This window comes from Tribolium madens, unplaced genomic scaffold, assembly GCF_015345945.1.
Source record: "Tribolium madens isolate multiple individuals breed KSU strain unplaced genomic scaffold, Tmad_KSU_1.1 Scaffold_97;HRSCAF=244;Tcas5.2_LG3a, whole genome shotgun sequence".
NCBI lineage: Eukaryota > Metazoa > Arthropoda > Insecta > Coleoptera > Tenebrionidae > Tribolium > Tribolium madens.
Window position 1 is genome coordinate 5908590 of NW_025401069.1, and position 26114 is coordinate 5934703.

Below are 26114 nucleotides of genomic sequence, written 5' to 3' on the forward strand. Positions count from 1 at the left end.
TCTGCGGTTAAAACAGCTCTCCTTAACTGGACACGCACGTTCTCCGCAACCCGCGATGAATGGAACGAAAGTACACACATGCAACCATAAGGAATGATATAAATTGCATATTGGAGATGTGCATCATCCTAGTTAATTGCTTAATCAACTCTGATCACTTCATTACTAAGCACAATCAATTCTTTATTTACATCACGCAACAAAAAACTTACGCTAATAATTGATGGCCGGGCTTATAAATTATTTATTTTTACGCCTATTCAAAATAATTAATTATTAAAAAAATGGTTTTAGACGTACAGCACTGGAAATAAAATATATACTCCTACATAACCACATACCAAGTCTAGCTTATGTCTTTCCCTTGTATACTTCAGTAAAAAGTATATAAAAGCACAAATTGTTTACCTGCTTTCAATCAGTAACTTGCAAAAATAAAAAATGTATACACGTACAGTAGAACCTCGATAATGCTAGCTTCGATGAATCTGACTTTTCTGTAATCCCAGTCACCATTTAGTTTTTTTGAACAGATTCACATAAATCGCGTAATTGTGAAAAAAAGACAAATTGGGCATATTCTTACATTATTAGTTCGATTTTCGAGGACATCCTAGTCCCATTCAACTTGGATAATTAAGGTTCCACTGTACGTGTGTTAGATTTCAAAAGCTTTTGCTCTCAGTCGGTTACAATTTAGTACAACTTATATTTTTAATATACATGATGTACCAGAATGAAATGAGACAACTTAGTTTTCCTACGACACTATAAGAAAGGTGTCAATTTCAAACATGTGTTGACAATTTTATTCATCAGTCAAAAATTCGTATACGTTATTATAACTCACGGTTATGACGTAATGATTTAGTGTTATCAAATATGTTGCTATTTTGTTTATATAGAACGAGCGCTCAGAAGTCTGAAGAGCAAAAAAATGTAAAAAACTTTTGGGCAAATTGTAAACTACAAACGTATTTTGGTAAGTTTATAACACTTTTCATGGGTTTTTCTGTTATATTATTACAATAATTGTCATATCAATAATCTAACCATAAAAGACTTTTTTCAGTGTCGTGGGAAAAATAGTGTACAAAACTCACTGGAAAATGGCTAAGGAACTCGTGGGGCTGGCTGACGTCTCGTGCATGAGACTTCTCACTTGTGCTCGTTATGTAATATACTATTTAGTGATTATAAGTTTGAAAACAAAGTATTTTGAAATTTTATTTGGCAACTCTGTTTTCCATAGAGTGGGTTCAAAAACAGGTAAGTACAAGAAAGTTTCTATATTTGTTGCACAAAAAATAAGTACTGAAACTGAAGTCTATTGTAACTAGGTTGAGTGATTATAAGATAAAATAGAGATGAGCTGTATTTTAAATATTTTTGTAATCGTAATTGCAGTTGTTGAATATTATTATTAATTATTATTAATGAATTTTAAGTTTTCTTTATTTATTTATTTCTGATATAATCTGTACCTATATAAACATTTAGGAAACATTGTCCATAGTAGCCAGATGATATAATAATTTACAAAAGATGTACAACAAAAGATTACAAATAAATTTGTATATCGATTTCTTTAGTTTTAATTAGTTAGACAAATGGCGTCTATTATGTCTTAACGAGTCTTCAAAAGATGCCTATACGGTGGCCGATTACATTGACCGTAATATTCTCTACATGACTTCAGACCTCTTGCTAGCAGGATATATTGTTGTATATTACAATAAGACGGATTAAAAATGCTTGGATTATTTATGGCTCAAACACGTAGATGTATGAAAATGAACTCACAAACTTGCATCATACATTGTTGTGGCAATTATGATAATCGAAGAAAAATCTGAGCGAGATAAAAATCGAAAAGAAATTTGTTTTACAGTAAACATGTAGACTCATTTTTAACACCTGCAGTAAAAATTTTGATTACATTTATGATTTTCAAAGGACATTAATAAAAGATTAAAAAATTGGGTATGCAAAAATAATTTTTGGTTTCTCAATTTAATTTACAGCTAAAACAATATAAAATTTATAAATATGTTTGTTAAAGCATCTACAAATGTGAGACTCTATCAAGAAAAGTCATTAACACATCATTGGAATGGTGATGATTAAAAATTGTTCAAATTTAATTAATTGCCGAGGTGAGTTAGTTGAGCAAATGGTCGTTTCAAGAATTTTCTTGACACCAGTATTTCACTAAATAGTGGCGATTAATATCCTTTAGGTATCCCGAGTATTGGCCGCGGTTGGTCAGACATGGTCACTAACAGCTCGTGTTGAATAGATTACCAATAAAAACAGCCGTGAATAATAATACGAAGCGCTTTTTTTAATTAAGCGTTTTTCTGGTCGTTTCGCAGATTAAATAATTCATAGCACGTGTTTTAGCTCATGTCTAAGCAGATATTCAACGTGCCGAGATAGTAGAAAGGCATCTGGGGACATTATAGCCAGTTTGTTGTCGAAGCACGGTGGTGGTCTAGTGCCAAACATCCATGTATCCAAGTTTTTGTCCTAAATAGCGGTGTCTTGTTAAAACTTTGTCAGTTTATCGGGAAATAATTGTGCAATAGATCAAAGACGGAATTCGATGCGCAGACGAACCGTATGATGTCTTGGCATTTCAATGTCAGACAAAAGAAGTTTTGCGAGCAAAAAATTTTTTACATGTTTCATCACATGAATACTAATTGCAACTAATACCAAACTAGAAGTACTGAATTCCGATAAATGCACACAGCAAACACCAATTACCCCAAACTTGACTATTACAGCCCGTTCCAATGATTTAATTAATATCTATTTAGCATACAAATTTACATAAACCAAACTTATTTTCCAATACTTCAAAAATTAACAAACAACGTTTTCTATACTTTTTCACCAATACTTGACTTGCACGAAAAAGTAAAAACAAACGTACTAATTTGTAATTCGTAAATTTCGAATATTTGACCAAATTATATAAATTAATGTATTTATTTTTATTACGTGATATATAAAAATACAAAAAAATGCATCAAAAGCAACAAACAAGATTTGTACAGCTTCTGCAGTTTTTTCTTTATGGAAAAAAATGGAATAAGGAAGTCTTAGCACATTTCATTTTTAATAAATATAAATTTTGAAGATTATTTTAAAGAAACAGTATATTTTTAAACTTTATCATAAATGAATAAAACTTACTTCATAAAAGAATAAAAAACTCTCAAATTCAACGTAGGTTATTTTCAGTAGGTACTATTTTCTCTGATTTGGAATAACATTCCTTTGCTTTCTCCTCTTTAGCTTATAATAAAAAGTTTTGTGATTGTTTGCAGTTAATTTCAATCCATTGAAATTTAAAACACCCAGGAGGTATGCACATAAACGAACACATATTTTGTTTATTCAGAACAATAAGGCTTGTTGTTATTTTGCTGTGCTCCTTTGCTGTAAAATTTTTATCGCTTAAATTTTAAAGTTGATACGACCAACTTTTAACAAGTAATAACTTAGGCGTTATCACGTAAAAAATATGATAAAAATCGTTTAGTTGAAGCTTTTAATGTCGGTACAGCACTATAATCCTGAAACACCGTTTTATTTTTCCACGTAATGTTGCAGGTCAGCTTTCAAACGTAAAGTTCAATATTTTTATGCGCGGCTTGAGATGAGTATTCCTAACATCGCGTGAGCACAGATATGTAGTTGATATAAAAGACATGTTGGTATCGGTCGGTGTGGGCGCAGAACAACTGTAGCGTTCTGCCACCCAAGGTGTTAGGGTCACGCAACACCACTGACCCTTTATTTGGTGTCATTTCACACCCAAAACCTAAGTTTTTATTGAATTTCAAGAATTCAACGGCTATGTTAATGGAATGCGGATGATACGAAAATTCTGTTTCATTTCGCGCTTTATCTTTTTTATACGCGTATACGCACATAAATAACCCAAATGATACAACATTTACGTTATTTTCTTAACATATTTCGACCACGTTTTACGAGTTTTCGCCTTCACAATACGAAAATTTTTATATGAAACGTCATAAAATAAAGGCTCGTTTTAAATTTTATTTATAAAAATGGGATCAAGATAATTTTAAAATCGTACTAGAAAACATACTTTTTATTACTTGTAATATTTTAAAAAACTTTTAAACAAACGCAAGTTGAATAAGAAACCGTTAATTACTCTACTTTTAATCGTGTTGAAAAGTTGGTTTAAGAAGTAAATAAAACACAGAGAGGAATTCTTTTTGTAAAACATAACATTTTATTTAAAGCAAAAATATAAAATTATATAACATTATAAGGCACATTTTTACTGGCCGGATACATTTTAATACTTAATTGATACAATATAAGTAGTCTGGCAATTTATACATCGTTATAAATAAAATGTACAAAAAATAATGCTATGAATTGTCTACCCACAACTGACCTTTAACATAATATAAATACATACTTCAATAAATATCTACTGTTCACAGAGAAATAAACTGCTTCCTATTAATCAGTTTGAGAAAATAATTCTGAATTGCAGCATCATCAGGTACTAATTTATAACAATATTATTCGAATTGTTCCCAACATTAGGAATGTTCATGGAAAATTTCTCACATAAGATCCCTAGAGTAGCTTTATGTACAAAAAATTATATATTACTCTTTTTTGAATATTTACAAATTGTCGAACACACATTGTAAAAGTAAAGATTTTATTGCAATCAGAAAAAGACAATGGCATCATATTAATGATTTTTTTTAACAGTTACAATGTAGGCAGGTATATTGTTTGAAATTTTAAATTAAAAATTAGTCTGCATAAAAAACTCTTCAAAAATTCATTGATATTCATTTTAACTATTATGTCGTTATGGTAAAATATTGAATTGCATTGACAAACTTAAAGTACATTATTAAGACCCGTTTACATTAAATACAACAAAAATTTGTTTTAGTCCTGATTTTTACATTTTATATAAAATTGTATATTATCAAAATTTACTTTGTGTATACATTTTCTATAAAAAATAACATGTTTTGACACATTTTAATGCTTTGTATTGTATCGACACTAACTGTAAATGTTTCAAAAACAACAAAATACATTTTAAGTTGTGAACAACTTCAGATAAGTATTAAAATAATCAAATTATTTCACATACTGTTCAACATAGGTATTTTTTTCTTAAAAAGATAAAACAAATCACAAAAATTCATAAACTGGCCTTGTTGAAATAACTTTCAAGTCACAAAATTACTAAAACTAAACACTTAATTCAAGGAATTCCATTAATTGGCGCCAAAATGCTTGTCATTTGAAAATAAAATGGGTGCAATATTAAGACTTGAAGTTTAATATTGCATTTTATTCATTACAGGCCAATAGAGGCTTTGCTAGAGTTCATGGCTGGTTTATTCTGAACAAAAACAAATTTGAGCATAAACTTTCGATTCAAGATACTTCGAAAGGAACTATTAGTTTAATACAAATAACAAAACAAGGACTAAAATCACAACCTGCATGGAATGAATTCAGTTAGAGACATCTGTAGTTTGTCTATCTAAAGTCAAGTCTAAAGGCACAGGTTTGAGTGGCTCGTCGACACCAACGTCTATACAAAGTTCTTGATCACTATCGGAAGACGGTAGCGTCGTCACCTTGGGCGGGCTCTTCACCGATAAGTCGATGGGCTCGACCTGGTCGGGGGCGGCGGCAGCGGGGGTGATGGGCCCGCGGGCCCAGAGGTCCCTCCAGGCCGAGGGGTCGTTGAAGCCTTGCAGCGGCGGCAGCCACTTGGGCAGGAATCCTCCGCTGGGCGAGATCGATGGGAGCGAAGCCGGCGACACGGAAGGAGCGTTTACTAATGCACTAATAAATTTCCGCCTATCGAAACATTCACTATCACTCGCCGGAGATGGCAGTTTTTTCACGGAAAAGTAATCACGATCACTGGACGGTTTTATGTAACTAAAGGCACTGGAAGAGCGGAGCTCGTCCTCGGGGTCGGCCGACGAGGCGCCGCTGTCCGATTCCGAGCTTTTGGTCTCTCTGGAGGCGGTCCTGGGGGCCGCGCTGTGGAAGAGGGGTGTCAGGTAGGGGTGCGGACGAAGGAGGTTAGCCGCCGCCGCCATGTTGGCGCCGGCTTGCTGCTGCTCTTGGAGGAGGCAGTGGATTTTGAACCAGTTTGATCGACGACCGTAACGAGATCCACTTTTCGACATACCGACCAAAAGGCACTTTCTTAAGCGGCATGCTTTGCAAGCTGTCCGATTTTTTTTGTTGATCACACATTCGCCGTTGTTTTTGCATTCCGATATTGAGCTGATATTGTTGTACGTTCGGCCGAAGAAGGACTGCAACAAAGACAAAAAGTTACTGATTTGCTGAAACTGATTTGTGAATTATATCACTACATATTTAAGCCTGAAAGGGACCACATATCATTGGGGTATTTTTAAAGTACACAACGTGATACAATCTTTGCTTTGGAAACTGAAACGGGCTTGTTTCCACTCGTGCTACTCAGAACTTTTCAATTTATTCACTCCTTTAATACTCATTTCTGATGATAACAATTGTTATAGTACTTTTATTCAGAAAGAACACCATTAATCTAGTTTTTAGAGATATTGATTCATAAATTTATAACAGGTATTTATCATAAATATTTATGATATTTGTTATAATTGTAAATGTTATTAAATCTAATATGATTTTCATTAAGTAATTTTTATTCTTGTCGGTGTGTTTTTATATAAATACAAATAATAAACGATTAGACTAGCCATTACAGAGCTACAACTAAAAAAATGTGCTTGCAAAGTAAATAAAAATTCTAACAAATTTAATTCCAAAATACATTTTTAAAATTTTTGAGTAACTACTTATTGATTTTTAAAAATCCGGTAAGATTGAAATAAGCTCTTCTTTCAATATATAATTTTTTGCTGGAAGAAATTCCAAATGCTCGAAACCTTGAAAACTCGTATGCAACATACAAGGGCAATTTTGCATGTAGTTGCTTGCTCATTGCCTTTACTAAAAACATGGAAACATAGCATCTATGCATAAAGAAAATGTTAAATTTCAAGTTTTAAGTTCCATCTTAAATACACTATTTCAATGAATTATTTTTGTAAAAACAAGAGATCAAGACCACCCAAATAAAAAAAAAACATTTAGAATTCAAATATTCTGAATCTGAAGCATAAATTAGTTTTAAGACCTACATCATCAGAAGTATTTTGTTTCAGCATCATTATAACAACAGTAGAAAGCAAATTTTGTACAAATTATGAGTGGTATCACAAGAAGCAAAACTTATAGATAAAAATACCAATAAAACAGGTTTTTATTAAATTAAGAAACAAAATTTGTCATGTCTAGTGTTACTTAAAAATTTATAAATCTATTTAAATATGCTACTCACATTTTCAGTTTTTTTCAATCTGCGAAACCTTACGTAAAGTTAGTGTGATTAGATTTTTTGATTTTTTTTAGTTTAATAGTGCAAACAGAAATGTAGTTTATAAACGAATAGTTTGAGTTTATCAATCAAGGAATCAGAAAATAAATACATATCGCTAACAACAGTCCTTTAAAATTATACCTGACTCTCTGTTAAGGCAGTTCTTAAGGAATCTACTGCTAATATTAGACTCGTAATTGGCTAATTAGTGATATCCTTAAACTCAGATAAGATACAGGAAGTCGAATAGCACAAAATCAAATAATCGGGATTCGACTATCTAATGATTCTCCTAAAGAAAGTACTTACACGTTTATAAACACGTAAATAAATTTTGCATCTAGATTATTTGAGATAATTATGAACTGTAAAAATTAACCCTTGCATAAACAAAATTAAAATTCAATTTTTACTACATTATAGAAATGTAGTGATTAATTTAATATTTTTTGCGGTAACATCTGAAATTGAAAGAAAACTATGTGAAAAACACAAACCTCAAAAAGTAGGTACGGTTTAAATGTTCGGTGTAACTTACAATGGAACAGTGTTCTAAATAATCAACTTTAATTTTGTTATAATTGTAGACCTACAAGAAGTGAGTTAATGGTTGGGAAAGATCTACACAAGTCACTCATTTCAGTGATATATTACATTAGATTGCTTTTTTTTATCATTTCTCTACAAAACTTTCATATATCTTGGAGAGAATATAAAAAAGTAAGAGCAACAATAATTTAAAAAAGTTAAAATCAATTAAGTAACTTTTTTTTTCTTTATTTGTAAGAAGAAATAATACTAGATCGTGCCAAGCTGTGACAATAACACTTCCATATTAGATTTTTAGATGCGAAGTTAAGGTGTCATCTTCACACCATTAACGCTCCTCTATAAGGATTTTAATTTTATGAGTTTTTTCAAAGAAAACGAAAACAAGTTTTTTTACGTAATTACCATTATTTTTAAATCCTTAATTACTCTTTATCGATAGTTTATTTATATCTACTTGGAAGAAAATGCGGAAACGGATTTCGTGTAAACTGTTTTATACATAAATCCAGAGAAAATTTTTATACATTGATCAGTCAGGCAAATAAAAAGATATTAGTCCGCAATAAACGGCTGCCATTTCGATAAAATTTTGGTAGGTGTATAGAGTTTCGTGGTTAGGTAGATAACATATTGAATTTCCGCCGTGCACACAATATAAAAATGTATTTTATTGCAGCAATTAAGTGCCTTTCATTAAATTTCTGGATCATTTAAATAAATCTCATGTAAAATAAAATAATTGTCACAATTAATTTTTATTGAAAGCATTTTATTCCCAAAGCTTTAACATGTGGGCGGAATTTATTACAGTAATAATGTAAAATTGGTTTATTAAATTTAAGAATTGAATTATTGCAACACAAGATAAGTCTGTTACCCATTGAACAGCAAATGTAAATAGCGTACATAATCCCATACGTACTTCGCGATAACATCTCCACATCATTAGCGAAGGCAGTTGACGTTAGGTAATAATATTTTTAGTGGATATGTACTGAAATAAAACTCTTTCTTGTCTATCCAACATGAAGGTGATTCGCATAAGTCACGATGTGCTGACCGAATTAGTGGCTTGTACTTTCTACACTCAAGAATCTAGACCTAGATCGAAACCTACTAAGATACGTCATATATTTGCTGGGACAGGTGGATGAGTACGAAGAGACCTCAAAGAAAAGGTCACTCTTCCTTTGAAATATTTGCGTTTTTAAGGCGTGGAAGTGAAGGAAGTTGTCGTCTTTCTTGTTACATGCTGTACTTGGTGAAGCGCAAACATCATCGACTGTTAACATTTCTTAGAGAATTGCGGATGCCACAATAACAACATTATGTCTCATCAAATTGATATGTAGTTTACATTTTAGATGATTTATGTAGCAATGTTACAGGAAGCTACTGCGTCAAAATCTGGAGCAGTTTTGCAAAAAAATATTTGTAAGCTCATTTTTCAACGAGATTTTTTGATTTTCATTCAATATTTCACCTACTAACGTGTGTATAACTTCAAATTTTTCAATAAAAAAGCTGTCTTTAAATAATATTGTTTTGTTTTCTTTAATTTATGGTTTCAAATGAAAAAAAATAAAGAAACGGTATGTTTTAACGATTTTTTATTAATGTTCTATCACAATTAAGTCTATATATGACCCACATTAACCCATTTTTACTCTTCTTAATTCTTGTTTTATAATAAAAACAAAAATCAATTCATAATTTTAGCAATTAAAATTAAACAAAACAAATAAAGTTGCCTACGTGGGATCAAGATATATTTTTCATCATACTTACAATATTTAGGCGTTATGCCATCACTATTACTAAAAATGTTTATTGGTTAGCGTCTTGACAAAATTTGATTCTAAGCTGTTTTATTTATGTAACGACGAGCAATTTCAATACTATGGAAGACTATTTTCAACGAAATATATTAGAAAATTATTAATTCAATTAAACTTTACTGCATTCATTACAGTAAATTTCAAAATAATAAAGGAGCAGTAAGGCGTAATGGTCACCGACATTTCCTGATTCAAAAATAGAGGTAACGGCCATAAAATGTTGTCATTCCAATTGTAATTTAGCGTTTTATGGTTAATTATCTCAGCTATTTTAAATTACTTAGGCGAAGTGACTTTTTATTTTTATTCAGCAGCCATGTCATATATCATCTTTTTATAGGAGAACGTTTTCTAAAACAAACAAAGTTAAAAAATTAATTAATTAAGCGTTTCGGCAATTAGCTGCTACATGGAGCAAAATTTATAACCAAATATAAAAATGTGTTAGAAACGTGGGTATATTACCGATAATATGGCGTAATAAAATCTGAGTAAAATCATAAAGCATAATGTAAGTCATGTGTAAAGTTTATCTGTAGTGCGCGTTTATCACTCGTAAGCAATGCAAGAATGATTATAATATATCACAGGAAACACATAGTTATAAAATAAATTATAGGACGAGTTTAAAACACAATTTTAGTACATCTAAGATTTTACATTTAATGTCTCTTGTAGCTTACTGCAGCGACCATGAATGTCAGCTTTCCGGATGAATTGTAGCCGAAGATAATTGTCGTTGTAGGACACAAACGCATGCAAGGCTTAGATTATCTTAATATACTAAGCTTTTAGCTTTCAATGTTATGATTCATAAAGCAAATGCACAGCCGTTGTAAAACCTTAAATATCTGCAAATGCAGCGCCGCAAAATAATTATTCTCTTTAAAAGCACAAATGAAAAACTAGAAAAAATACAGACGTACAGGTGTCCTCCGATAAAAGCTGCTACATAATCACGGCCGACCAAATAGGCAAAAACATATAATTTACAACCCTCTTAAATATAGATTAATATTTTATGAATGGAGAATGATGGAGAATTTGTGCTTGATTCAGTTTTAAAAATTGAATTCTTTCCTTTTATGATTAAAAATAAAACGCGTTTCGCACCTGTAGGTGTGCTGCTTTTTTCAGGAGGCTAAAGCGGTTCTAATGACTTTCGAGAGGAGTTACAAGTGGAATAATTATGCAGTTATATAATGCGTAATAATAATGTTAAATCGAAGATAAACTGATTACAAAATCGCACAAACTGTTGTAATATGAACGGGGCTGTGGCCCGCATAGGATCCTGCACAATACGGTTCTTTCACGCCAGTTCCCACGACCCGGACAGAGACGGCTTCATTCTGTTTTGCGTGGGTCAGACGGCAACGACACAAAATACTTTCATTTCCACCTGATCGGTCACAATTATAAAAGTTTTAAGGTCAATTACAACTATTTTAAATAGCAACAAGTCAACAAAAATAATGTTCTATTATATCTGAATCGATAAATCATATTCAAACACCTTCCTATTATTTCGCTATTCTAATTCACTTAAATGAGATCCCCTGAATAATTTTAAAATTAAAGTTGTGTGACCTTTATTTAAAAAGGTTCAATTCAATCTTCACCAATAAATTACAAGCGAATTTATTGAAAACATTAAGATTTTATTTCATTTTTATTGTATTAATTAAATTTAACATTAAATAAGAGAAAGTCAATTTCATAACAACTGAAGTGTTATGCTTTTTGCTACATATTTCATCTTTAATGTAACACCGTTATCTCTTTGACATTATTCAAAATGACTATAAAGTTTCCAAGCAATTTTCAACACCTCGGGTTTCAATTTATCATAATACCACACGAGAAACTTTAAAATTTAATTAACGACAAAATTATTTAAAAGAATCCTTACTACCCACTCGATTGAAAACAGAAAGGATAAGACGCATAATCGAAATATAACAAGGTCAAGGCGTGCTTCACTCTAAATGAAAGCATTTTTGATTCAATGAATGCATCTTTCCAAGGTGAATCAGCTTTATTGAAGCTGAACTGTTGAAGTCTGAAAATGTTATTTATTCAAATGCCTACACATTTTTTAAGTTGATAATTTCAGATAATTAAATGTGTGTAATGGCTAGCAAAGCGTAACAGTGAGGCGTTTCCCAGATCTTATCAGTGAGATTTTAGTTGTTTAAAACGTTTTACAAATTATCATTTGAATACACTGATTTTCTTCAAGAGAGATATGGAAAATGGTATTTTATTTTTGTTAACATTTTTATTGACTCTCTTTTTTAATTTCTTGCTATACTCAAGATGAACAATCCGGATAATTATCCACTGAGCATTTTCTAGTACTTCACCGGAAATTCTATTTTATTTTCAAATTCTTTTGAAAGTACCACCATTCGCTAAAATTAAAACTGAAACATTTTTGCCTTTAAAGCTTTCACATAATTTCCCTAAATTTAGTTAAGTCAAAAAAATTATAAATTAACAAAATGTACAAAATATATACAGAGTATCCCAAAAACATCAGTCTAACACACACCAGTAGATGAATTTTGGTATAAACGTGTCCAAAAAAAAAAACGTTGAAAGATTTCGGGGAGTGGTTTCTATGGATCTAACTACATCCGGAAATGCTTCCTAAAAGAGCGATAACTCGAACTTATATGAAAAAACTTACTAGTGGTTTGCTTTTTTGAAATTAAGGTCCATACACGGTTAAGAAAAAACTCGTATTTCTCAAAAACTGTGCACCGTACAAAAAACACAAGATACATTTTTTGAAGAAAATTACCCAATAAATCCGAATCTGTCAAAAAAATCCAAAAAACTTCTTCCAAAGCAAAATTTTTACGTATTAAATAAATTAACTTTAGTGCCTTCGCCCTTCTACAGTGCGATCAAAAAGTCTTTCTATCAAGTAGGCGTCCTAGTTGAGGACGTATGTTGCATGTCAGTTCGTATGTTATCTAGATGTCAAAAAATTATTTTATAAAAATTAAAACATTGAGCTTAAATTGAATTATTCTGTGAAACGTCTCAAAATATCCTAAAATGAGATTTTGTTGGTGTTTATTCATAAAAATTGTTCACCACGGTTTCCTGTTACAATTTACATAAAAATTATTTTGATATTTCCCATTTGTCATTGTGACATTTTATCTTCTACAGACATACGTTTTAAATTTCTAAGCTTACTTGATAGACAGACTTTTTGATCTCACTGTAGTTAAGGTCCACAATTTTTGTTATCAATAAATTCAACACCAAAAAATTTCTCCGGGCTCAAACTTTTGTGAATTTATATCCATCGGTTATACTGAGATAAAAAAAGCCTTGTGTCCGCCATATTTAGAGGGCTCTAGCTTTCGATCAGAAAGGTCCATAGGAACGTCCAAAACTTTTCAACGTTTGTTTCTGTATACTAAAAAATTAGAAAATAAAAATGGTGACTTTGAAATTAAGTTGGCGGCATTGAAATATAAGGTCAGAAACATAAAGACAGAAGATATTACTACGAAATTGATATCACTCATAGATTAATCAAGTAATAAAAATATTTGATATGTTGTAACAATTCTTTCAGATTTTTCGACAAATGATATTTATTTCTTCTTCTTGGACCTTCTTGGTATGGAAACAATGAACAAAAACACGATTAGCCCGTCACACCAAACTTTTATTTAAAAACACAACGCGAGAATAAAACTTATTCTCACCTGAGGATGACCACTTTGTGGTTGAAACGCGTTGTGTTTTTAAATAAAAGTTTGGTGTGACGGGCTAATCGTGTTTTTGTTCAAATGATATTTATTCACTTAATTTATTACTAAATAAATTGTAAGGAGAACATCACAGCTTTCTGCTTAGAGTTGACTAAGAGAAGTAACAGCGCAAATATACAAAGATTTTCTTTGTTGTACCACTTGTAGTCTTGCCCTAACACCATTTCTCCTTCTTTGAGCAACAATTTAGCGAATTTCGTGTCGTGATTAGTCCCTAGTGGCATTGCTCTACTTCAAGCGCTGCGTTAGTCAATAACTACACCGAGATATAAATTATTGCTGGGAAGCCGTTAGTGAATGATTAATAGCCGGGAGTTGCATGTGTAATATTTCACGATCGAAAAGCAAGTGCAAGGACTTGGGTTTCTCATGACTCGTGATGTTAAATCGACCACGGATACATGGGTACATCATACATTTGTCGTGTTCTGTGTTGGATTCCTCTTCCTCTGCATGTATTATAAAACACGGAATAGTTACAACCTACAAGTTGCAAGATGTTCTGGCAGTCTCCTACATGAGAATACATGAGTCCTCGCCTCTTGATTCACCACTACCGGGCGATCACTGAATCAACCTTAAGCCCATCACGCACTTCCACCACAACAGCTGGCTCCTAACATGATAACAGAAAAGCTGTAATAATTAATGAATAATGAACCGATAAATAATGGTTAAAAGTCGTTATGAAAAGAAACGGATTTAAAACCCGAATCAACACGCATTAAATCAAATTAACATTTCCAACATGTGCATCTGACTCGAGGCGCGATGGAAACACATATTTTGAAACTCGTTCGGTGAACTATGAAATTGACAGGTTCACCTTTCACGTCAGCGGTACCTTTATGTAGAGGCGTATTAGCAATTTTACTGTTATTTTTGACACAAATGAAAAAACGAGTACAGCTATCTCTAAATAAGAGTGAACATTTGAGATACAATTTTTATAACCACTTAATAGCTTCATTGTGAAACAAATAAAATGTCGGCAAAACACATGTTTAATATAGTGTTTTTGGAAATAATTAGAATTACCACGAAACTCAACAAAATTATTTTACTTCGAAATTAATCCATTCCTACAGAGGAATGGAACCGAAGTAGATACGATTTGATAATTATTACTTTCATTAGTTCTAAGACTATTGATTAATCTAACCTACATCTTCAAAAAAAAGATAAATAAATGTTAAAATCAAAATGCTTCATTTAATTGATAATCAACGTAATTTTTACAACTGTTTTTACAAGAAAAAATACTGGAAAAGTACTTAAAAATTTCTATAATGTATTTGTAGAGCTAGGCCCCCAAAGGTGTTAATGCGCCACTGATGATCCATCACCGTCCAGTAATCTAGAACTGTAATCGTGTGAAAAACCACTGACTAGAAGTTTCGCTAAATTTGATCCGTGGTATAATTATGAATTGACTCACACCACATATGCTATTAAAATCCGAAACATTTTCCAATGATCATTTTTCCCAAATCACAGCGAGAGGTGAGAGTATGACCTGGGTCGTCGGGGTCACAATGACCGAGCCTAAATACCACATTTTTATTAGAAAGGTTATTTTAATGAATCCCATATTTTCACCAACTTTACTAAGGTAAAGACGAGCGTACCATATGTGTTAAATATTTATGTGCTCATTCTATACTACCTAGGATAATAAATTCTCAGTTTTTTTTTAAATATAAATTAATAATCTTGGACAAAATAGGCAGTACCGTACAGGTGGTCCAACCTATAAGCCTATAAAAATTTCAGACTAAATTAAAATGCTCATATTTTCAGAGAAGCGTGGAAAAAATATTGTAATAGAAAAACCCAAGAAACCACAATGTAATCACGCATTAAAATCAAAAGTAGAACAATAGCTCCAATAAATCAAAATGCTAATTTATAAATATTCAAAATCTGTAATTTATCGTGTTTCTGTAATGAACATCTTATTACTACATGTGTGCGATACATGTCCATTAAGATTACCCACTTATACACTTCCTAATTAGTAATAAGCATTAACATTCACATGAAGGTCAAAATCACTTTTAATGTGTTTACGTAAACAAAATTATAACCAGGAAATAAATTATTACCAATATAAGTGATGGAGCTGAAGATATGACTGATTAATCATCTCCGTCAGAGGTGAAGTTCAGAAATCAAATTCGCGAAGAAAGCTCGTTCCGTACCTACTAAAATTGTAGCTTTTATGAGGTTTATTACTTTATTTATAGTTTTTTTATTAATGTGAAAATTACATTAGTGTGAAATCTTAAGATAATAAGACACCTTGTGTTGTTTTGCTAAACATTCACTTTTTCTCCAAAACCAGATTTTAATAAATCATAAATTACAAAGTGGATGCGCAAAACAACATTTTTATTAGGTCAAAAAATTAGCAAAATCATCGTTTACAAGTGCCACCTATGATTTCTAAGCCTATTTTAAATATGTATATACATACAATTTACATACTCGTGTATCTTTTTACATAATCGTATTAATTAGTAATTATCTAGAGTACTAATTTTTTAATGAATTTATTAGATTACATTATCATATATTACAGGAGTATATTTTTTTTACATGCATGTTTCAAGTTTCTTTCTAAATACTTACAACAAATTTGCAACAAATCAAAGAAAAAATGTTAAAGCAACTCTAGAAGTAATGAATCTTGGCTAATAATGTCATTAGGATCGTTTCTTAAATTACATGAGATCGCAACAATTTCACAGGATGTAAAGAAAATTCTTGCTAAATCCGTACACGTAACCAAAGCTCAAAGGATTCATTAAACTAATACAACCACAATTAATCTTAATTAGTATCAGTTGTCAACTTAGCAGTGCACTTGACCATTAGAAAGTGAATAATTTCCTACCGGCTTTATAGCGATTTTATTGTGCAATTGTATTCAGTGAGTTGCTTCGCGTAGGTGTCCCTTTTTCAACATAACAAAAGGATTGATGTTTGCTTATTATGCGACGCCATAGTTCCTTTCATATGCATATTCTTTGAATTAAAATAAATATAACACTTTCGCTTGTATTATTATTGGGAATCTAGTGGATATTTATGAGTCATTAAATTCGACATTCTGCAACATTACCTACATCGCAGGATGCTTTGATTGCAAAAATATTTGTTTACAAAGCTGCTCGAGTGATTTGTTTCCTTGTGAACACTCGTTGACACATTTGCTAAACCGCTTTTCAACCGATTGTTTATATTACATACAAGATAAACGTTTTTGTATTATGCTAATGAAAAAATTTCAGAAAATATTACTCCACAAAACTTGTGTTAAAAAAATTTATTCTTGCCCTCAATATTTGTGTCATTAGCGAATGAAACTAATTCAATTTCTAAACTACCCAAAAAAACACAAAATCAAAATAAGTAAAGAAAAACCGAAGTCAAGCGAAACAAAGTTACCCTACTTTACAATTCGCTTCGTGCTAAGGCCGTTCTATTACTTTAATTAAAATAAATACTAATCTATAGATTAGTGGAATAGTCTTCCACTTGTGCCACTTGTGCCGGATATGCCTTGTTCTAAACTTGTTACAGAATATACTATTCTTTTATAAGAATTTGATAAAATAATTTGTCTTCATGGTATATGCTAACTAGTAGCAAAACACTGGGATTTGATTAAAATTTAAGAGTATTTAACTGACTTAGGACTTAGGCTTCTAAGTAATACTTTTTATTTTTATATGTAAATAGATACAGGGGTCTTTAATCTAGTTTGGATATAGATTGAAACAAAGTTTTAGCACTGTGCAAAATATGCATTTTTCTAACGAAATTTGTAGCTTTCTATTTAGAAAATTTTTATTATGGTTCCTAATAAGTAAATTAATCACAAAAATATTTGTTTTAACCAAAAAAGCTTAGCTAAAATATCTGGTATCATTCAGTTTGTTTTGTTTGCTCTATCGTAGATATTGACTACATAAATAAAAGTACTATAGAAATGATCTTCGTCAAAAAAAAAAAATCTAGGAAACTATTAACTCATTTTGTATTTGATAATTGTTATAGCGTGTCTCTGCTAAGAATTTCTAGCTCATTAACATGCCAAATGCAATTTTTGTTTCCTTTTATTATTTTCTCTTTCAACGTTTCAACTATAATTTAAATTGTAGTGATATCGTAGTTTGTGGTACATCAGAAATCTGATTTCAATTTTCTAATTGTGTAATTTGCCTCGTCACATTTCTACAATTTTTACTGCAATTTAAATTTAAAAAAATGTAATATTTTAACGGTTGTAAAATTTTATTTACTGATTGATTTTATATAATTATTTAATTTATATAAATTAATGTTTTGTATAATTACGCAAAATATTTCAAAGTAAGTCAATTTTCATTTTTTGAGAGATTTAATTATTTGTGAATTTAAATTTGTTAGACATGCACATAAATGTTTATTTTGACGTGAAAATATTTGCATAAGTAAGAATGAATTATTTAAATCTGTTAGTTACTTCATACATTATTTAATTTTTTATACCAAAAATTGTTTTTCTTTAGCACTGTTTGAAATCTAGTACGCCTTCATAAAAAATGGTTAATTATTTTGCTTTTACCTTTGATCCATTTAACAAAGATTTAATAAATGATACTTTCAGGTTACAGGTTAATTACATTTTTTAAGGGAAGCCACAAGAGCTAAAAATATAAATAATGGTGGGGGCAGTTATCTGTTAAATCAAATTAGCTTTTCGTTTGATTTAAATTTCAAAATCTCAAGTTAGAAGAGGCGTAAATCAATTAAGAGCTCAGCTGATGATTTATTCCGACAGTTATGTCACTTTCTGAGTGAGTTGTGAAAATGCAGTCAACATGCATTATTCACATAATCCATATTGGACGCGTTTGAAGTGAGTTTCTAATGAGGATTGATTCATAAACAAAAGGAGCGGGGTTAATTACAGACATTAGTGAAAAGGTTGAACTCTACCTGCTGCTCATCACTACATCACCACAATCGACAGGTGCCATGACATGCAATCATTTAGGATTTACAACTCCGTTATCCAGAAAGGTGAAGAACGATGAAGGAAACGATTCAACCGCATTTAACATTAAATACAATGTATTAGAGACGCAGCGGTAATTACAGGGCAAGCGCTAAACGAAAAATTCTCGATTTCAACGATCGATCAGGCAACATTTCGGATGTTAAGTTGAGTTTCCAAACCAGGAACTAATCAATAAAACTTAATTTGTTCCATTGATGAAAGTGACCGAATCTGCGTTTATGCAAATTTATTCAAATTCACGATGACACATTCGATACAATCTGTGATGAGCGCGACATTTCGGAACGTGTTCACGTTACTTAATTACTGGATATAAATTTTCATGTTAATTTAATAATATGTGTACACATGTGTAAACAGTGACGGACCGTCTGACAAGCTCAAATTAATGTTAAGTTGCTATTTCTAAATTGACTGTAATAGACCCCCTGTTATTTCCTCTTAAACTATCATGAGGTAAAGATTTCGACGATGTAGCGGTAAAGTCTGAATTATTAACATCCATGACCTTTTGACTTGTGCGAACTTGGAAATTCTTATAATTAATCGTTATCGGGTGATCTGTGAAACATAATTTTATCGACTTCAGCTAATAAGGTAAATTTATAGCCAGCAGTATTATTGTTAGCAGCACAAGCCTCTAATATACCAATATGAATAAATCATGATTCTATCACTAGCCATAAATTTCTGTTATGATATTTACACCGGTTGCACTTTTGAGCACAAAATCTGCGATTTGTCCTTAATTTACACGAGATTGTTCCAATAACCGCACAGAAGCACGACTTTTATTTTACATCAATGATCTCCATCTGCGCTCGTCAAAATGCGATGGAGAGATGTTAATGAGCAAAATATCGAGCGAGGAACCTTAATAAAGCCACGATAATGAATGAAATTGTTACAATCTTCCTAACAGTAAATCTTTGTTTTATAACAGCAGAGAGAAAAATTCGAACAGCATGAAAATTAATTATGCGTTAAATCAACTCTAACAGTGAACAATATTCACAATTAACGTAAAACCATTTTAACGCGGAGGAATAATTTAAAGTGTAGTGTTTCCATAATTGCTGTAATTAACAGAACGATATCCGTGAAATATGACTGTTTTATCGTTATTGAAACGATTATGAACAGAAGATGGCCTTTATGCAGCCGATTCGTCTTGATTTTTAATGAAAGAGATCATGTTGCTCGTTGTAATAAGCAATTACTCAATATATTATCTGTTTGTATGCAAATGATCAGCTTGCATAACTTCGCAATTAAATATATTGCATTCATGGCATATGCTTTTATAAATTGTCTATTGAAACGTACATCTTGGGGTCAATATAGCGTGTTATGAAATAATAATTCAATAAAACTATGAAACTTATTTGCTGTTGTGAGCTACATTAATCGAGAAATTCATCAGTGAGGGTAATTCAAAAATTAAAAACACACAAATACTCGTACAAGAATTTTTTTTATAAAAGTTATTTTACATCAATATTTGTTCTAAAAGTACACAAACACAAATAGAAAATAATATAAGAATATGTTAAACTATTTCATTTTCTGAATTAATTTCAGTATTTTTTAATATTTTGCACAGGAAAACTAGTCCGGTCAAATTACTCATAAAAATAGTGGTCAAATAACGAAAATTCCGACAGAGCTAAATTTTGGTGGAGACCTTGGGTACACCATTAGAAATAAAGTGTCAAAAGTCCCCATCATCGGATTCCATGTGTGCTAAAAAAGTTATTCGGGGTCAAAGGTCAAAATTTGAGGTTTTTTGATTTTTTTTTCGAAAATGGTAAGTTTAATCAAAAAAGTAGCCCCGACAAAATTTATAAATTTTAAAACTATCTACAAAAATTGTCTTTATACTTTTTTTTATAACTTATAACCATAGAGTAACTAAAACAGATCTTAAAATAATAAGCAGAGAAAGAATTTAAAGAAGAAGCAAAAAATTATGAACTTATCACCAAGTGTCTACAAGCTTTGATGAACACTTTATAAGTGGGTTTTCAAAAAACTAATGATTATTATTATTCGCTTCCTGTCATAATCTTCTCTCTGGTTATAAAGTTCTCAACAAAGGAAAACTGTACGAAATACAGTGGAGCATCGATAATAATCCGCATTTTGATTTTTTCTGAGCAGTAAATTAACTTTTATTTAATGGGTCCACATCAATCCGCGTTATTTATTTAAATATTGGGAAAATGAGTCAAAAGCTTAGAAGATTTTGTACATCATGTTTTGCAGAAACATTTTCATTGCATCTTACGTTTCCAACTTTATTTACAAATTTTTATAATTTCCTACATTGTTCGGATAATACGAAAATCGAAAGGGTTCCAGTTTCATCGAACTCGGATATCAAAACTCCACTGTAATGTCAGCATATTTAAACATTCTTTAATCTTAACATTACAAAAAGTTCCGCAATGACTTGATTAGAGTGACATCATTTTGAAAAATTTTCAAATTTTTAACAAAAATATTATACTACGATGGAAGTTGATGTCCTCCGACCCCGAAAGTGAGATAAAGTAATGTAAGCAGTAATTTGCATTGTTAAAAGATAATGTCGATACCGGTACCTAATGTTAACTCAACTATCTGTTCCGCATGATGTAAATTATGTGCGCCGCTGAAAGGTGTTATACATATCGTGTGAAATACACTTCGACGTGTAGAATAGATTAACATGATCACAATGTCTTTATCTCCATAAACGTTTAATTTGCTGACCTGACCTTAAATATCGTTATTTGGCCATCATGTATAGAAAACGTTCCTGAAAGAATCGAATCGAATGTAATGTGTTTCTCGTGAATTCAAGAGTAATAGTTTTTCAATTGCATAACAGATCCATTTGGTTAATTTAGCGTACCAATAAACTACTGCTTGGTATAAATTATAGGAGGAAAAAAAGAAATGCCTAAAGCTGTAATAGCATGTGTTTCGAATAACATGAGCATGAATATGAAAATGTTGCATAGTCAAAGCTTGAGATGATCTGCTAACCTATTTCTCAGGCTAACTTTCTTTGGGTGGGTGTATGGTCGTTTATCGGTTTTACACTGTTATGTATGATATGTTGTACTGGTAACAAGGACGTAGGCAAGGTATGGGTGTGGAATCTGATTATCTATGATTTAACTCGATATAATATTTTATGTGTATAGCCATCTTCTTCAGAGAGAATAATGCTTTATGTCGAGAGCTTTTAATTATACCAAACTAATTTGTATTAGCAGTTACTTTCGTGAGAACCTAGCACAGCGCAACACCCATAAAAGTCCTCATTTTGTCATAAATATATTGGTATGCGTCTAACAATATGAAGCAGTTAACAACATTTAATTACCTCGACCTTTTGCTCCAGACTCGTCTTTTATTCTCTGCATATAAATGGCCCAAGATAGCGAAATGTCCTCTAATCTAGCAGTCCAGTTTGCATTTCATTTCACTCAAGTGTCCACCTTGCGCGCCAAGAAAGAGCCTTATTGACCGGCCGTTCTAAAGACCTTACACGAAATTCGTGTTTTCTGTGTACAAGAACCGTGACATTTAAATCGCGTAAATAACGTTAGTGTGAATGTCAGAGATGCACCTCTTATCGAATCTTATACAGAGGAACCGGTTCGATAATCTAATACGGACTATAGACTCGTGCCGACTACATTTAGCCTCAAAGAACTGCGTAAATTTTATACTTTATTCATTCAAAAAAGAAAAAAACAACCTATGTTCACGTCGGCTATTAGTTAATCTCCGATTTCACATAATTTAAGCGAAAATTCTTATACTAAGAACTATACTTGTAATAAATCCATTCCAACACAGCGCATTTAAATAAATTTCACTTCTTTAATATAGTGACTTTTTGAATTCCATTAAAATAATTTATTAGCAAAATTATTTCAATTATTGCTATAGAAATTAAACATAGCACTACACTCTCTTATCTAGCTTCCTTAGAACATCATTTAGAACACACAACTCGCAATGTCTAACACTTAGACATTTGATATTTATGGCTAATATCAATTCTGTTAACCGTTATGGTACTTAATGTCAATATTCAATAGTAAAAACGTATTAGGTAATAAAAAAACAAATTAAAAGCATCTTCACTAAAGCTCTCCCAAGTTTAATCAGCTGAGAATGTAGTTTTTCGCGTGGTTTCCATTACCAGCATTTGCTTAGCTTCAGATTGTACACTAGTAAGGTCAAAAAGTAAACACCATTGAGTAATAATTTAATATATTCTGAAAATTGTAGCTTTCAATAGATGTTGAAACATTTGGCAAGTCATTAAAGTCACGTTTTATCTGATTTAGTTTGAGTGTGTTTTCATAAAATTTTAATGAAGCGCTATGGGTTTCATTAACATCTGAAAAGAGCCTACAGATCCAATCAAAGTAGGTGTTCAAGTATTGAGTCATAACCCGAAATTCGCAAGTTGTTTACAAATTTCGAGGACACTTGTCAACTCTGAACTGTTACAAATGTTTTCACAAGTCAATCCATTTTTAGAAGCTATTCTTCGAATCAAATTAATAACACGTATTTTCCACGTTCCCGAGATTGAAAAACCCAAATTTACATAGAGAAAAAAGATATACCTACTCGTAGTTAGGTATCAGTTTGCGCAATTGTTCAGGAATAATGACATAATAGCAATCTAATTGGTATCGCTTTACGAGGTCGTAAAGCTCACCCACCTACAACTTTTGAGATAAATACTCCGAAAGATGAAACTGGAGGAATTAAAAATATAATAATTATGTAGTTGGATAAAAATTATCGTTTTTAAATTTATTAAATATAGATTTGTCCTGATTCGATTACAATCGTAAACTTTTAATAAATCGAACCGTTTTTAAACCGATAGAAGATAACCAAATATAGCATATTGTCCAAGAAGTAGCTTAAACAAGCTTAATCTATGATCAGTTCGGAACAAATCCTTATTGAGTGGATTATAACTCCACAGATTGATCTGTTTTATCTCGGTGCTACTGCTGAATCTGAAGATATTCGATCTGATAGAAAATTGATGAGCACTGTTCATTGTAAACAGTAGCTAATCTCTGAATTCATGCTTCATTCGTCTACACTGAATTGGAGAAAAGGCATGAGCATAAGCGCATCAAACTAAATATAAAATAAAGAATGGAAATTAAATGTTTTTTTTAAGAAATTAGCTTCAATCTATTCTATACTATCGGTTTTATTCCTAATTATCAGATTACTCCTTTTGGTAGAGTATCTTACTAAATCTAGATTTCGACATTTAATTAAAACAATCAATAAATTCTAATGGTAACAAACCAGAAAACATTTACATTGTGAAAATGACAATACTGCCCGAAATATTAATTCCGCAACTATACTTTTTGTAACTATAATGTCATATTTACATAAATATAATTCAATATTTTTACACAAAATCTAGAATTCCTATATTATTTATAGTTTTGGTTTATTATTTCTTCAAGAGGGTTCTTATTACACACAATTTGTAAGTTCCTGTCAGAGAATTGTTCAATATTTTTTCACTAAGAAATATATATCATACAACTCGGTACGATAAAATACCTTGAACTAAAGAGGTCGTAATAGAGTTTTACATTTTTCTTAAAAAACGAGGAAATACAGAAAAATTCCCTAATTTTTTCAGAGGATATTCTGCTTTAATAAAATCATACATTTTCATAAAGAAAATAGTCAAAAAACTTAATTTAAGACTTTTTAATACCGAATGTCCGGAAAGAACGTTGAAAAATTTTGGGGGTGGTTTCCTAGGTTAAAATAAGAAAACAAATTTCTATGAACCTTTGTCTGGAAATGCTTCCTGAGGGAGCTAAAGCCCTCTAAACATTGCGAACAAAAAGCCTTTTCCTTCAAATATCTCAGTAACTGGATTTATAAAAGACTGCATCTAGAGTAATTTTTTGGCTCTGAATCTAATGGTGATATTAAAAATTATGCACCCTAATCAGTGCGAGGGAACTGGAGTCAATCTAACTGAAACGTAAAAATTCATTTTGGAATAGTTTTTTGAATTTTTCGGATTTATTGACTAACTTTCTTCAAAAAACGTCTCTTGTGTTATTTTTGTACGACGCACCGTTTTAGAGAAAAACGATTTTTTTCTTAACCGTGCAACGACGAAAAAGCAACCCACGCAGTGATTTTTTTATATAAGATCGATCTATCGCTCTAACATCCTTAAAAAGCATTTCCGGTCCATAAAAACTTTTTTTCTTATTTTGACTTAAGAAACCACCTCCAAAATCTTTATAAATATCATAAACTGTGTCAATTTTAAAACTTGCAATTGGGAATATCTCTCAACTGAAAAAGTTATTGAGAATCACTCAAATCCGTTTTGGTGGTTCCTAGGAGGAATCAAAATGACATGGTAAGTGACGCACCTCCACCCACCCTTAAATATAACAAAAAAATTAAAAACTAGAGTCTTCGTGTTTGAATAATTGGAAAAACAGCTTTATCAAATTGGCTGTTGTATGCATTTTTGAAAAGCGTTTGTTATGAGCTTTCCAACGATATATCACAAGTAGGGTTGTGCCATTTAAAATTTTCAATTTGGGCTGGCTGTAGCTTCAAGGGTGGGTGAAGGTGCGTCACTTACCATGTCATTTTGATTCCCCCTAGGAACTACCAAAACGATTTTGAGTGATCTCAATAACTTTTTCAGTTCTAAAGATATTGCCGATTGCAACTTTTAAAACTGACTGACCTGTATATACTATAAATTGATTAATATTTATTATAAGACATAACAGAAAAAATCACATTCATCTAATAATATATTACATAACGAGCACGGAAAGTGATAAAAAACGTAGAAGCGGGAAAGTTGCGCACTTTCCTGCAGGTTTTGTACACTATTTTTCCTACGACCATAAATAACTTTTCTCTTTCGAACATATTTTTTTTAACGATTTATTTTTTATAATGGATACAAAAATACGTTGAATAAAAATTTATTTTTTATAATGAATACAAAAAAATACGTTGAAGGAAAAAATACAAAACATTCGAATGTGAATTGTGCGTTAGATTTCTAACACACAGCGCGAAAACAAATCGCACAGGTTTTTGACCTCGAACGATATTGCCACTTTTCGCGCAAATGTAATGATATAGGATTAAAATATACTTTTACCAAAACCCTGTATACTAACTATATCAGACGTAAAGGAAATCATTTCAAAATGTCAAAAGTATCCAAGTTTTATAAATTGCGACTTTTACACCAATGCTTAATTACTTGTAATTATTGATAATAATTCATTTACAAAAGACAGCTTTCCCAGTGGCATTAAGAAATTTTTGTATCGGCT

General features: G+C 31.3%; 1 protein-coding gene across 1 annotated transcript in view; it reads right to left on the minus strand.

The window, feature by feature from the left end:
* Window positions 1-4253: 4253 nt before the first annotated feature.
* Window positions 4254-26114, minus strand: part of LOC123014305 (protein embryonic gonad-like) — a 37407-nt gene continuing 15546 nt past the window's right edge. Inside the window, exon 3 of the mRNA XM_044413358.1 lies at window positions 4254-6362. Within this exon, the coding sequence (XP_044269293.1) occupies window positions 5541-6362 (822 nt within the window). The 3' untranslated portion in view covers window positions 4254-5540. The remainder of the gene's footprint in view (window positions 6363-26114) is intronic.